Source organism: Oncorhynchus tshawytscha, linkage group LG30, assembly GCF_018296145.1.
Source record: "Oncorhynchus tshawytscha isolate Ot180627B linkage group LG30, Otsh_v2.0, whole genome shotgun sequence".
NCBI classification, from domain to species: domain Eukaryota; kingdom Metazoa; phylum Chordata; class Actinopteri; order Salmoniformes; family Salmonidae; genus Oncorhynchus; species Oncorhynchus tshawytscha.
The window spans coordinates 27,197,549-27,210,399 of NC_056458.1; the positions used below are offsets into that span (position 1 = coordinate 27,197,549).

General features: G+C 42.3%; 2 protein-coding genes across 7 annotated transcripts in view; both read right to left on the reverse strand.

The window, feature by feature from the left end:
* Positions 1 to 501: 501 nt before the first annotated feature.
* LOC112228471 (G protein-activated inward rectifier potassium channel 4) lies at positions 502 to 4,681 on the reverse strand. 2 transcript variants are annotated; one of them, XM_024393827.2, is made up of 4 exons: positions 4,244 to 4,681; positions 2,885 to 3,141; positions 1,528 to 2,728; positions 502 to 1,348 (listed from the first exon to the last, which is right to left on the reverse strand). In XM_024393827.2, exons 2-4 carry the CDS (start codon positions 3,062 to 3,064, stop codon positions 1,155 to 1,157), a joined length of 1,575 nt encoding a protein of 524 aa, XP_024249595.1. In that variant the 5' UTR covers positions 3,065 to 3,141; positions 4,244 to 4,681; the 3' UTR covers positions 502 to 1,154. The 2 variants fall into 2 exon arrangements, with proteins under 2 accessions (XP_024249595.1, XP_024249596.1); XM_024393828.2 differs by lacking the exon at positions 2,885 to 3,141.
* A 139-nt stretch (positions 4,682 to 4,820) lies between these two features.
* usp28 (ubiquitin specific peptidase 28) overlaps positions 4,821 to 12,851 on the reverse strand; it is a 31,008-nt gene continuing 22,977 nt past the window's right edge. For all 5 annotated transcript variants that reach the window (XM_024393823.2, XM_024393821.2, XM_024393822.2 and 2 more), the window contains exons 21-26: positions 11,139 to 11,317; positions 10,831 to 10,909; positions 8,941 to 9,020; positions 8,674 to 8,797; positions 7,681 to 7,879; positions 4,821 to 5,535 (exon numbers count right to left, since the gene is read on the reverse strand). In XM_024393823.2, the coding sequence (XP_024249591.1) occupies positions 5,360 to 5,535; positions 7,681 to 7,879; positions 8,674 to 8,797; positions 8,941 to 9,020; positions 10,831 to 10,909; positions 11,139 to 11,317 (837 nt within the window). In that variant the 3' untranslated portion in view covers positions 4,821 to 5,359. The remainder of the gene's footprint in view (positions 5,536 to 7,680; positions 7,880 to 8,673; positions 8,798 to 8,940; positions 9,021 to 10,830; positions 10,910 to 11,138; positions 11,318 to 12,851) is intronic.

A 12,851-nucleotide genomic window follows, 5' to 3' on the forward strand; every position in this document is an offset into this window, starting at 1 on the left:
TAAACCAATCAAAAGCAAAGTTCCACTATGCCCAAGACTCTGGCCACGCCTAGGCCACATTTGCCATTTAAAAGTGAGAAATACTGAACAAATCAGAAGAAGCAATAAAAATAAGTAATACTGAAACGATTAAATATCTTGCAGTTTGCCTTCTCCCTACAGCCTCTCAACTGGGAGTGTTGGGGAATAGGCAGAAGACGACTTTACCTTCGAACCAAATGGACAATAAATAATCCATCCTATTAACAAATCAGCAACTGCAGTATATATTAGCAGTATAGTTGTAGTCTGTTAATGAGAGGACCATTTATGTGATTAAATCAGTGTTTGATGTATTTCACTTTTTTTTCTTGGATAGAATGAGGAGGAACCTATAAATAATTATTCCCTTTTTGAGGGACAAATGTCATGACTTGTCAGAAGAAGAAAAAAAATCAAAGTTTAACATGTCAAAAGGCAACCATATTATAAAACTCTGGTTGAGGACACTTTTCAAGGCACTGTAGAGGACTGATATGTGTAATACATTTACATCAGGGATAGAATAAATATAACAGTTGAACAACACTGACATCATTCAAATGTATCACATTTTGAATCATTATGGCCTTATCACTGCATCATCATGAATTCACAATCACTATGAAATACATGTGACATTGTGATTCAAAACAGTCTACAGATTTAACCTTCAAAACAACAAAAATCCTGACAAAAACAAGAGGGAAGCAGTTTCAACACCTATTAATGATTGGCTCCATATTTCTATGATTTGGGAGGTAGCAGTTAACAAATGTATCCATAATGAACTACAACGATCCATTATGAACTATAAACTAGACACAAACAGTATTGTAATCGAACAAAGCATGGAGTCATGGCTGCATACTCATTACTACCCTTACTTCTGTGTAAATCACCCACATGAATGCTGTCCCTGTCAACACAGTTCAAATTCTGGTTGAGGGTGAAGATTATCATGCTAATGTATAAGTCTTACTCTTTTGAAGAATGTTTGTCCACAATATTAGAGACAACAGGAACGTTTGTCTCAGGGAGGGGAGGGAACTAAGGGCATTCACAAGAAGTCTTGGCCTTTAAATTATTTTAATACAAGGGCTGTTTGCTCAGTGTGAATAGTACAGTTCTATTATCTAAAAGAGGACCTCTTCTTTTTCATCACTCTTCTCTTTAGCACTAAGGGTGGGGGTTTGTACTGTGAAGGTTTTGTCAAATGCACCACGGTCCACCCGATAAGACCCCTTTTCCAGAGACATGCAGGATTCAAATCGGTGGCCCCACAGAATCTCGTCCTCAGTGTAGGAGGTTCTGGCTTGGCATATCATACCTACAAACACAGAAGAGACTACATTTTTTCCCACATTTTGCACAGCAAGGCATTTATGAGACGTTTAATCTTTACACATCTATCTCTTATGCTACAGTGACAGACATGAGGGCATTATTTTTTTCTAATGATTTTAGATATAATTTGAGGTCACATTCTAATATTCAAAGCCAACCAACCTGATGCCTCCACAATTCCCTCCAGAATGATGATGATCTCAAATCTCTCCCTTGTCAGACGCTCAGCCCCTATTTCCCAGAAGGGGCTGCTCTCGTTGATGACATGGGTGATGGTCTGTGGCTCGACCAACAGGAGCCTGTCTCCTCCGGTATCGTAACCCAGGTTGATCTCTGACTGCTCCAGTGGTATGAACTCCCCTTCCTTGGTCTGTCTAGACTTTATCAACTTGGCTCGTATCTTGGCGTCCACCATGTGACTCGCCCTCAGGTCTCCGATGCGGAAGAGGAGGCAGAGTTTCTCGTCGCGCTCCGATATGACACAGTGCTTGCTGAAGATCAGAGTCTGGGCCCTTTTCTGAGGCCGGGAGATCTTGACGAACATGCAGCCAACCATGAGGGCATCGATGATGGAGCCAATGATAGACTGGGCCATGAGGAGAACCACACCCTCCATGCAGTTGGCCGTCACCAATCTGGAGCCATAGCCAATGGTCCTCTGGCTCTCCACCGACAGAAGCAGCGCAGAGATGAAACTGTCCACATTCTCGAAGCACGGCTGCCATTGAGGGTCGTGGACGTGGGCCACGTCGTCCCGCAGCCAGGCATCTAGGAAGTAGATCTCGGCAAAGGCCACCCATGTGACAACGTAGCACATGGTGAAGACAAAGAGGAACCAACGGTACTTCAAGTCCACCAGAGTGGTGAAGATGTCCAAGAGGAAACGGCTCTTGTCCTCGATAGGGCCCAGGTTGACCCGACACTTCCCGTCTTTGGTGACGTAGCGCTGACGCTGCTTGTTGGCTGTGCCATAACTTGGCCTCACGTCACCTAGGAGTTTGCAGCGTGGCTTGTTCTCACCACTTGTGCCATGGGCGGAGCTACGGGTGCTACCAAAGGGGCCACCAAAGGGAGCACCTGAGTACCACCTGGAGCTGAAACGCTTGAGGTGGCGTCCGCGGTGAGAAGTCGCTGGCTCCTCAGTTGGGATGATGTACTGGCAGGTGTCTACCTCCTGGCTGATCAATCCTGCAACAACCTGATGGGGGCCTGGGCTCTGGGGCTGTGGCTGGGGGGATGCAGAGGAGGCTGGCTGGGGTGAGAGACCTGGGAAGTTGTCATAGTTGTTGTTATTTGAGTTGGGGATGAGAGAGATCCTTGTGGAGTGGAGCATTGTCAAAGCCATGTTGGTTTTTGCTGCAACCTGAAAAAAATGTTAGAACAATTAATTGACTGATTCATACATTACATACATGATCTACAATGTATTTGTGCTGGAAACAGTATCCAGTGTCAACACAACCCACTGAACAATATCCCAAAACACAAATGAACAAAATTAACTCTCTGCAATAGGTACCCTCTTTGGATATGGGGTGAAGCATGTTGATTCTGGGGGTGGTCTAGGGAGGTGTTTGGCTTTGAGAGTCTGTGCTGGAGGAATTGAGTTCCTGCGGGGGTCAATTCTCGTAGGACTCCTGTAGTCACCGTTATGGGGCTCGTGTAATGTCACCCTGCTGCACATCATGGTGAAAGCCATCAGCGAGACTACTGTAGATTCCTGTGCTCTGTGTGGCAGTTGAACTACTGAGGGCCCAGAAAGTTGATTTCTTATTCCTGTTGAAGCAATAGAATCCGATTGAGAGTTGCCACACAATTATCAACCACCACTACAGAGGAAAGAGACTAAATGAAACTCTTCCACAATAATGGTGGAACTTAACTCCTTATATCCTGATTATGGACAGTCATATTTCATAGTTCAGGGATTGTTAGTAGGCTAAATCCAGCTGTGGGTCAGTGGGTGTATGCCAGATCTCTGATACACTGAGGGTGTTCTTTCAACAGATGGTTCCCTCTCCTCAGGATAAATTCTTACATCATTCCTCCCCCTCTCCTGCCCCCCAACAACTTTCAGATCGTACCAATCTGACTTACGTCGTGTGATATCATCGGTCTCTGCTGGATATAATTAAACTATAGGGATTATGATTGATCCTCTAAATTAATCTGGTAACAACCAAGGCGCATGGTGATGGATTTGAGGAGATTACGGTTTTAGTCTTACTTATGAGGGCTTAGATAATAGATTTGCCCAGATGTGGCCAAATAAACCCCGGGCAAATCTCTATTTCTTGTTGTCACTGTTTCTGTTCGTGTTGTCACTCACTCTCTCCCCTACTGGACCGCCAAAACAGCTCGTAGCGGCAGACGTGCTGCGCTGCGTGCAGGATTTCAGGAACACATCAATATCGACTGACTCCAGAGTGCAGCAGACCATGAACCGCCCAAGGCATTGTAATCAACAGTACTAATTGCACTCCGAATGTTTTTCTGTACAGGAAAAACTAGAGATCTCATTACACCTTATCTGTAGAATAGTTGTGATGCTACATTTTTGATGTGCAGCTAATGTTGAACAACAACATCTTTGTAAATGTGTTGATTTTACACAGATGGGCTTCACCAATTCTGAGATGTGTAGCCCATTCCGAAAAGTTACATAATACTGTAAAACAATTGCTTTTTTCAGTTGCAATCTTAAAACAACATCCTTATAACCAGACCAACACCAGACGAAATGTGCTAGAACAACCTGGGAAACTATACAAACACAAACAGAGAGGGAAAGTAAGGGATGGAGGTATGTATGTCTGTACATTAAGGAGAGTCATCATAACTAACTGCCAAAAGAAAGACACAACAAACTAAACCATACCTGAATAGAGATGCCAGTAGTTGTTCTCAGTTTGGGATCATCTTCCACTGGAGAGAGAACAAGCAGCTATCAAAAATAAATACAAGCGGGATGGCTTTTTGTGGTAAAGCTGGTGCTGTGGTTTCTCTCCCAGTGATGTCAAGGCGAACTGGCAGGATGCCTGCTGTCCAGCTGCGGACCAGAGGGGGCTGTCCCACACTCCCCCCTCTGCTCACATAGGGAGGTCAGCTGTTAATCCTGTCATGGGGTCAGCAGGGCTGGCGAGCTGTGCAGGAAGTAGTATGGCACCATGGGAAGTGACAAATAAACAACAAACACAATGCACAGTACAGAAATGTTAAGTTGGTCGTTGGACAATCAATATTGTTTTTCTCTCTGTGTGTGTGTGTGTGTGTGTGTGTGTGTGTGTGTGTGTGTGTGAGAGAGAGAGAGACAAGGGGTGTTCTAAGGTGAAAGACAGAAATATAGATTGAAAAAAGGTTTGCATAATATATCAGAAATATAGATTGAAAAAGGGGGAAAGACACAAAATAAGACTAGAGAGCAAAGCAAGGAGAAAAGAACAACAGAAAGAACAGAAAGTTTGAAAGTTTATTGAGTGTCAATACAGGTTTCAACAAGTGGAAATCAGAGGAGTGGAAGGAAAGGATTACATATATAAACAAGAGAATACAAAACAAGATAGGTTTGGACAAAGGAAACTGAATTTCTATGCTCACAGCAATCCTAATTCATCATGATAAATGTAAAATATCTAGGAAACTATAAAAATACTCTTTCTTGTGTTTTCACTTTCTTAACACACCTGCATAGGTTCAAAGCACTAATACCTTAATAATGCATAATAAAGAAATCTCTCAAACTCTCCTTGATGTCTCTGTGAGTATCATATGAGCGTATAAACTCTGCCTCAAGTCACTCAGCATCTACAACATTTTCCAGCTTAGAAAAATGTGGTAAAAGCACATTAAAAAGTAATATAAAAAACTGCTTTGCAATACTAGGCAGAAATCCAGTGTTTATCAACTCTACATCAGGACAAAAACGTTAGCGGCCGTCGGCTGGCGTACGGGCCCTGACACTTATTCTCAGAAGCTGACCTCTGACCCCTTGGCCTTACTTGACTGCGACCACAGAGGTGTTGGTGATAGACTCCATGATGGCGGCCAGGCGGCTGCACAGGTCGTGGGGCACTTTGGAGCGCACTGTTGGTGGATCTTTTAGAACCACCATCTCTGTTGAGCAGTCCAGAACCCTGGGCAGAAACTCACCCAGCTTCTCCTGTAGGGAGTCTGAAAAGGAGTGGAAGGGGTGAGAGGGTAGAGAAAAACTTAGAACTTCCATGAGAGGAGTAAAATACGGTTAAGACCGCTATGTGAGTAAGAGATGTGTGAGAAATTAGATGAGACAGAGGAGAGAGGAAAATGTGCTACAGAGACACGCTATTATAAGCCTTATAATAATACATTATACAGTTGAAGTCGAAAGTTTACATACACCTCAGGCAAATACATTAAACACAATTCCTGACATTTCATCCTATTAACAATTCCCTGTCTTAGGTCAGTTAGGATCACCACTTTATTTTAAGAATGTGAAATGTCCGAATAATAGTAGTAGAGAGAATGATATATTTCAGCTTTTATTTCTTTCATCACATTCCCAGTGGGGCAGAAGTTTACATACACTCAATTAGTATTTGCATTGCCTTTAAATTGTTTATCTTGGGTCAAACGTTTTGGGTAGCCTTCCACAAGATTCCCACAATAAGTTGGGTGAATTTAGGCACATTCCTCTTGACAGAGCTGGCGTAACTGAGTCAGGTTTAGGCACCCTTGCTCGCACACGCTTTTCAGTTCTGCTCACAAATTTTCTATTGGATTGAGGTCAGAGCTTTGTGATGGTCACTCCAATACCTTGACTTTTTTGTCCTTAAGCCATGTTGCCGCAACTTTGGAAGTATGCTTGGGGTCATTGTCTATTTGGAAGACCTGTTTTGCGACCAAGCTTTAACTTCCTGACTGATGTCTTGATGTTGTTTCAATATATCCACATCATTTTCTTTCCTCATGACGCCATCAATTTTGTGAAGCGCACCAGTCCCTCCTGTAGCAAAGCACCCCCACAACATGATGCTGCCACCACCTTGCTTCACAGTTGGGATGGTGTTCTTCGGCTTGTAAGCCTCCCCTTTTTTCCTCCAAAACATGACGACGGTCATTATGGCCAAACAGTTCTATTTTTGTTTCATCAGACCAGAGGACTTTTTTTTTTTTAAGAACGATCTTTGTCTCCACGTGCAGTTGCAAACTGTAGTTTGGCTTTTTTTATGGCGGTTTGCTGAGCTTCCTTTCAGGTTATGTCCATATAGGACTTGTTTTACTGTGGAAATAGATACTTTTGTGTTTCCTCCAGCATCTTCACAAGGTCCTTTGCTGTTGTTCTGGGATTGATTTGCACTTTTTGCAACAAAGTACGTTCATCTCTAGGAGAACGTGTCTCCTTCCTGAGCGGTATGACGACTGTGTGGTCCCATGGTGTTTATACTTGCATACTATTGTTTGTACAGATGAACGTGGTACTTTCAGGCGTTTGGAAATTGCACCCAAGGATGAACCAGACTTGTGGAGGTCTACAATTCTTTTTCTGAGGTCTTGGCTGATTTCTTTTGATTTTCCCATGATGTCAAGCAAAGAGGCACTGAGTTTGAAAGTAGGTCTTGAAATACATCCACAGGTACATCTCCAATTGACTCAAATTATGTCAATTAGCTTATCAGAAGCTTCTAAAGCCATGACATTATTTTCTGGAATTTCCCAAGCTGTTTAAAAGGCACAGTCAACTTAGTGTATGTAAACTTCTGACCCACTGGAATTGTGATACAGTGAATTATCACTGAAATAATCTGTCTGTAAACAATTGTTGGAAAAATTACTTGTGTCATGCACAAAGTAGATGTCCTAACCAACTTGCCAAAACTATAGTTTGTTAACAAGATATTTGTGGAGTGGTTGAAAGCTACTTTTAATGACTCCAACCTAAGTGTATGTAAACTTCCGACTTCAACCGTACATGCTAAGACATGGGTTGAGGTCAGGGATCTGTGCAGGCCAGTCAAGTTCTTCCACACCGGTCTCGAAAAACTAATTCTGTATGGACCTCATTGTGCACGGGGGCATTCACCAAACTGTTGTTGATGGTGCCACGTTGAAAGTCATTGAGCTCTTCAGTAAGGCCATTCTACTGCCAATGTTTGTCTATGGAGATTGCATGGCTTTGTGCTCAATTTTATACACCTGTCAGCAACGGGTGTGGCTGAAATAGCCAAATCCACTAATTTGAAGGGATGTCCACATACCTTTGTGTATATATAGTGTATATTTAACACAGCTTGGATAAAGCCCAGTAAAAACCTCTTCCCCTCCGCCTGTCCTCACCATCCAGGTCTACTCCCAGGTAGGAGCACCAGTGGTTGCGGACAGCCTCCATGGTGTCCAGGTCTTCCTGGCTGACCATGTCAGGCCGGCTCATCAGGTGCATGCAGGGGATGACCGCCTCGTTCATGATGATCATGCCCTCCTCCACGTCGCTCACCTCGCCGCTCCTAAACAGGGTGGCCGCGTTGTCATTCATCTCCTATGAAGGGGGCAGAAGGGTAGAACAGGGGATATGCAGATGCAGTGTCACTATGGAGTCTCTTTGGATGTGTTTTCCAGTTAAGATCCTAGGGAATTCATGTACAAATTAACCTCATAACAAACACAAAAAAAGTGGCTGCAACTAGGTCTTTTCTAGCTTGAAATGAAAAACAAGACTTGTTCCTAAATAACTGCAACATTTTCAGTGAGCTGTTGAATGTGGGGCTTAAAATACAGAGCTTCATCAAGGTGAAATCCAAAGTACTTGTATGATGACACCACCTCTATTGGCTCTTTTTGCAAAGTGACTGAGGCAGAGAAGGGGGTTGCTTTCTTGATCTGGATAATATCATTAGTTCTGTGCATTTAAGATCAATTTGAGCTGAAAGAGGTTATGTTGGACATCAAATGCTTCCTGCAATTTGAGAAATGCCTTATCTAGTGTAGGAGCAGGGCTATAGATGATGGTGTCATCTGCATACAGATGTAGGATCTTAATTTGAGCCAGTTTGCTACAGAAGGGAAATAACCCGGCAGAACAGGAAATTTGAATTATTAGTCTAGAGATAAGTAGTCTATACACACATAAAGTTTTATTATACTATATTGCAGGGCTATTTAACTCCAGCCATATGATTTTTTTACTCACACTGAAGTTTAGCTTATTATTCCCTATATTATTAACATTTAATATACCTTTAATTCTATATTCCCAACTGACAACATCAGTCTCATGTCCAAAATCTTTTTTAAACTTTCAAAGTGAGCATCTGTATCATCAGTAGCACTCACTTTGAGACACCTCCTTCTGTAAAATGCAATAAGGGACTGCTCCATCCCTCTCTTCTCCCCTCTCCTCAGCAGCATGGCGTTGTCTTTGTAGGCGTGGTTGAGGTAATTCAGCGCCTCGCGCACCCTGGTGGAACACAATGATGATATTACGTCATGACACGTCAGCCCACTGATGACATCACTTTAAGACAGTCAGCCCACTCACTCAAACCACCATATAGGCTGATCACGTAGGGGTAGAGCCCCAGTTGCCATGACAACACTTACTTTCCATGCTGGTACTGTTCCAGGCCCGTCAGCAGGTAGACAAACACTGTCCGGAATAGGCTGTAGTCGTCATGCCATTGCTGAGGAGAAGAGCACACAGACACATTCAATTCAAGTTTGGGCTGGTTTCAAATGGAGAAAAATGTCTACCTAGAGTTTTGGTGTAGATAATATACAGTACCTGGCTCCTTCCATCAGTCATCAATGCTTGTGTAATGCAAAAAAAAAAACCGATTTTACTGAGTTACAGTTCATAAAAGGAAAATCAGTCAAATTAAACAAATGAATTAGTTCCTAATCTATGGATTTCACATGACTGGGCAGGGGTGCAGCCACGGGTGGGCCTGGGAGGGCATAGGACCACACACTGGGGAGCTAGGCCCAGCCAATCAGAATGAGGTTTTCCACACAAAAGGGCTTTATGACAGACAGAAATATGCCTCAGCACCCCCTCAGATGATCCCACAGGTGAAGAAGCCGGATGTGGAGGACCTGGGCTGGCGTGGTTACAAGTCGTCTGTGGTTGTGAAGCCAGTTGGAAGTACTGCCAAATTCTCTAAAATGACCTTGGAGGTGGCTTATGGTAGAGAAATGAATAAATTATCTGGCAACAGCTCTGGTGGATATTCCTGCAGTCAGCATCACATCTGTGGTATTGTGTTGTGTGACAAAACTACACATTTTAGAGTGGCCTTTTATTTTTCCCAGCACAATGCTGTTTAATTAGCTTCTTGATATGCCACACCTGTTAGGTGGATGGATTATCTTGGCAAAGGAGAAATGCTCACTAACCGTGATCTAAACACATTTGCGCTCAACATTTGAGAGAAATAAGCTTTTTGTGCATATGGACAATTTCTGGAATCGTTTATTTCTGCTTATGAAATATGGGACCAACACTTTACATGTTTCGTTTATATTTGTGTTCTATATAAATAAGCATTTTATTAAGTTTTGCTCAAATTGTCCTTATGTGAAATGACACAAGGGCACCATTAATCACTGATTGTCTTGGATTCTTTATGATTGGTGGAACAAACTGCTTGTCAGTGAGGCCAAAATGGTGGAAAATCAGAGTTCAGAGGTAATGATCATTCATACTCTGTAACCATGTTTCCATCCAACTATTTTTATGTGAGTAAAAGTTTGTATGCTGGTGACATGATCGGTGCCTGGCTGCCAATTGGCAAATAATTATGAACTCCAATAACCAGATAAAAAAAATATTAAATCCACTTTTTGCACAGAGTGAGGAGTTCCTTCGCCATTTTAGCTGACCGACATTTCCCATTATCTTTGCTGAAAGTAGTCATAGAAGATGACAGCACGCCACACAGTGCGATTCCAACAACGCAAACAAAGATCTACACACATGCCAGAGGCATTTCTCACTTGGTACAATATATATTCCTCTACACTCTTAGAAGAAAAGCTGCTATATAGAACCTAAAAGGGGTCTTTGTCTCCATGGGAGAACCATTTGAAGAACCCTTTTGGTTCCAGGGAGAACCCTTTTGGGTTCCATGCAGAGCCTTTTCTAAAGAGGATTCTACATGGAATCCAAAAGGGTTCTGCATGGAACCAAAAAAAATTCTGCATGGAACCAAATAGGGTTCTCCTATGGTGACAGCCAAAGAAATGTTCTGGAACCCTTATTTCTAAGAGTGTCATTATCAGAGTTCCACCTGCAACTGGAAACAGGCATTTAGAAGACACAGGTGCCTTCCAAATCGAGAATAAAGAAAGGATTGGCAGTAAAAGTTTGGTTGAAAATAAGTTTACTATGCTTTCATTAGACCATCTGATCAACCTTCAGTATAAGCTAGCTTAGCTATGCGGCTGTCGGTTGATTCTGGATTGGTTAAGGGAAACATAACTATTGACACATACCATATATTCCTCCATATCCATATCCTCTGGCTTGATGAGGCGTAGTTTGGTGCGGGCTTCTCTCATGATACTAATGGACCTACACAGGAAGTGATGACACAGGAAGGGATGATTTGCTCCACAGCAATATACCTATGAATAATACTGTCAACTTGATGACAATGTTGATGATCAATTATTTTTAATTATTCAACAAATCATTGTAAGAAAAGCAGCAAGTACATTTACAATGAAATGACAATACATGAACATATTTTAAGTTTTTAAATATACATTTCAATGTATGTCAGAAAGTTGTGCTGACTGACCTGTCGTCGAAGCTGAGGTTGCGGTCGGTGAAGCCCTCCAGCAGGGTCCTCTCGATGACGCGACTGGGCGCCTGGTTCTGGAAGAAGTAGACCAGGGCGTGGTGCAGGCGCGGGTCCTGCTGGGGAGTGGTCTCCTCCTGAGACAACTCAAACAGACGGGAGTACTCCTCCTGGAACGCCTGGGGAGAGGGTTGTGAGGGATGTTAGAGGTGTGTGTAAGTGTTATGGATTTTACAAATAATGACTAAATGATGTATACATTTAACGTAAAACTATAACTAACAGAATACTACCCTGTCACTGTATGATTGTATGAAACTCATTGGAATCATAAAACTAAATCTAATGTGTGTAGTTTTAGTTTTAAATTAGAACAAGGACTTTCTGTTCCTTTTTAGTATGTAAGCAGGGTGTAAGTGAGAAACAAAATGGAGCTATCGTCAGACAGGCTGGAATACTGTGTTCCTTACAGGACATTCTGTCCCACCCAGGGAGGGGAGAGACCTTGGGCTTGTAGTAGATTGTTTAACAGGTCGCAGACAATATGAGAAGACTTGTGAACTATGTTGCCATTGTATCTGAGAGGAGGAGGGACATTTATGACGAAATGTGAGGTATATAGACCAATGTACCGGAAATGATAGGGAGAGCTCTCTAAATAAACATTCCTGACAATTGTAGCCGGGCCTCTGTCTGTTTCATTTTAATAAGAACCTTACAAATTCTTAGTAGCAGACAGAGTATTTTAATTGAATTGGTTCATGAACATGAGAACAAAATTCTCTTGACAGTAAGTATGTGTATCTGTGTGCTCTTTATCGGGTTCTGAGGTGTGTGGTACAAATAACAAAAACTGTACAAGAGTTTAATGAATTTACTTTAACAACCTTACCTCCCAGATTGGTAAAATGAGTTGTGGTACTGAATAGAAAGACATGACTTTACAATAAAAATGACTTCAATGATATCTTAATTTCATCCTCCTTGATTGGAGTGTGAGGTCCCAACAGTACACTTTTTATAACAAGTGTTTTTAATAAGTACATGGAGTAGCCAGCCAGGGAATTCCGGGCAGGTGGAGTCCGGGGGAGCACGCCACCCATGAATTTACTTTAACAACCTTACCTCCCAGATTGGTAAAATGAGTTGTGGTACTGAATAGAAAGACATGACTTTACAATAAAAATGACTTCAAATATATGAATTCAGTGTGTTGCTACTTGTTGTGGATATCATCTAGGCCTATATAATCAGGACCATTTTCAAAGTTAGATACCCTTTAACATTAAACCGGTCTTCTCTTGAGATTGACAGCTTTACTGCAAGATATGAATTGCTACAACGATGTTTGTTCTTCAAATTATGTATTTTATTGGCTCTGATGCTGTGGACACTTAGGGAAAGGAAACCAATGTGTAATTTTGTAATGGGTGAACTATCCCTTTAACAGTTTGGCCTGTCAATCCATCACTGTGGGTGGGATTGTCAGGGGAAGGGGCAGAATGTTTGAGTCACACAGTTGGTAGGGTTACAGTCCTGGTGGCCATTTAATTAATTGTTCAGCAGTCTTATGGCTTGGGGGTAGAAGCTGTTAAGGAGCCTTTTGGTCCTAGACTTGGCGCTCCGGTACCGCTTCCTGTGCGGTAGCAGAGAGAACAGTCTAAGACTTGGGTGACTCAATAGATCACTAGAAGATGCATATCTTTCCTTCTA

What these genes read in the sequence shown, in the direction of transcription:
- LOC112228471 (XM_024393827.2), bottom strand. Translation starts at nt 3,064, where the DNA reads ATGGCTTTCACCATGATGTGCAGCAGGGTGACATTACACGAGCCCCAT. An exon ending in TCACCCCATATCCAAAGAGG is followed by an intron (nt 2,729 to 2,884) that starts GTACCTATTGCA and finishes CATTTTTTTCAG; the next exon opens with GTTGCAGCAAAAACCAACAT. An exon ending in GGGAATTGTGGAGGCATCAG is followed by an intron (nt 1,349 to 1,527) that starts GTTGGTTGGCTT and finishes CTGTGTTTGTAG; the next exon opens with GTATGATATGCCAAGCCAGA.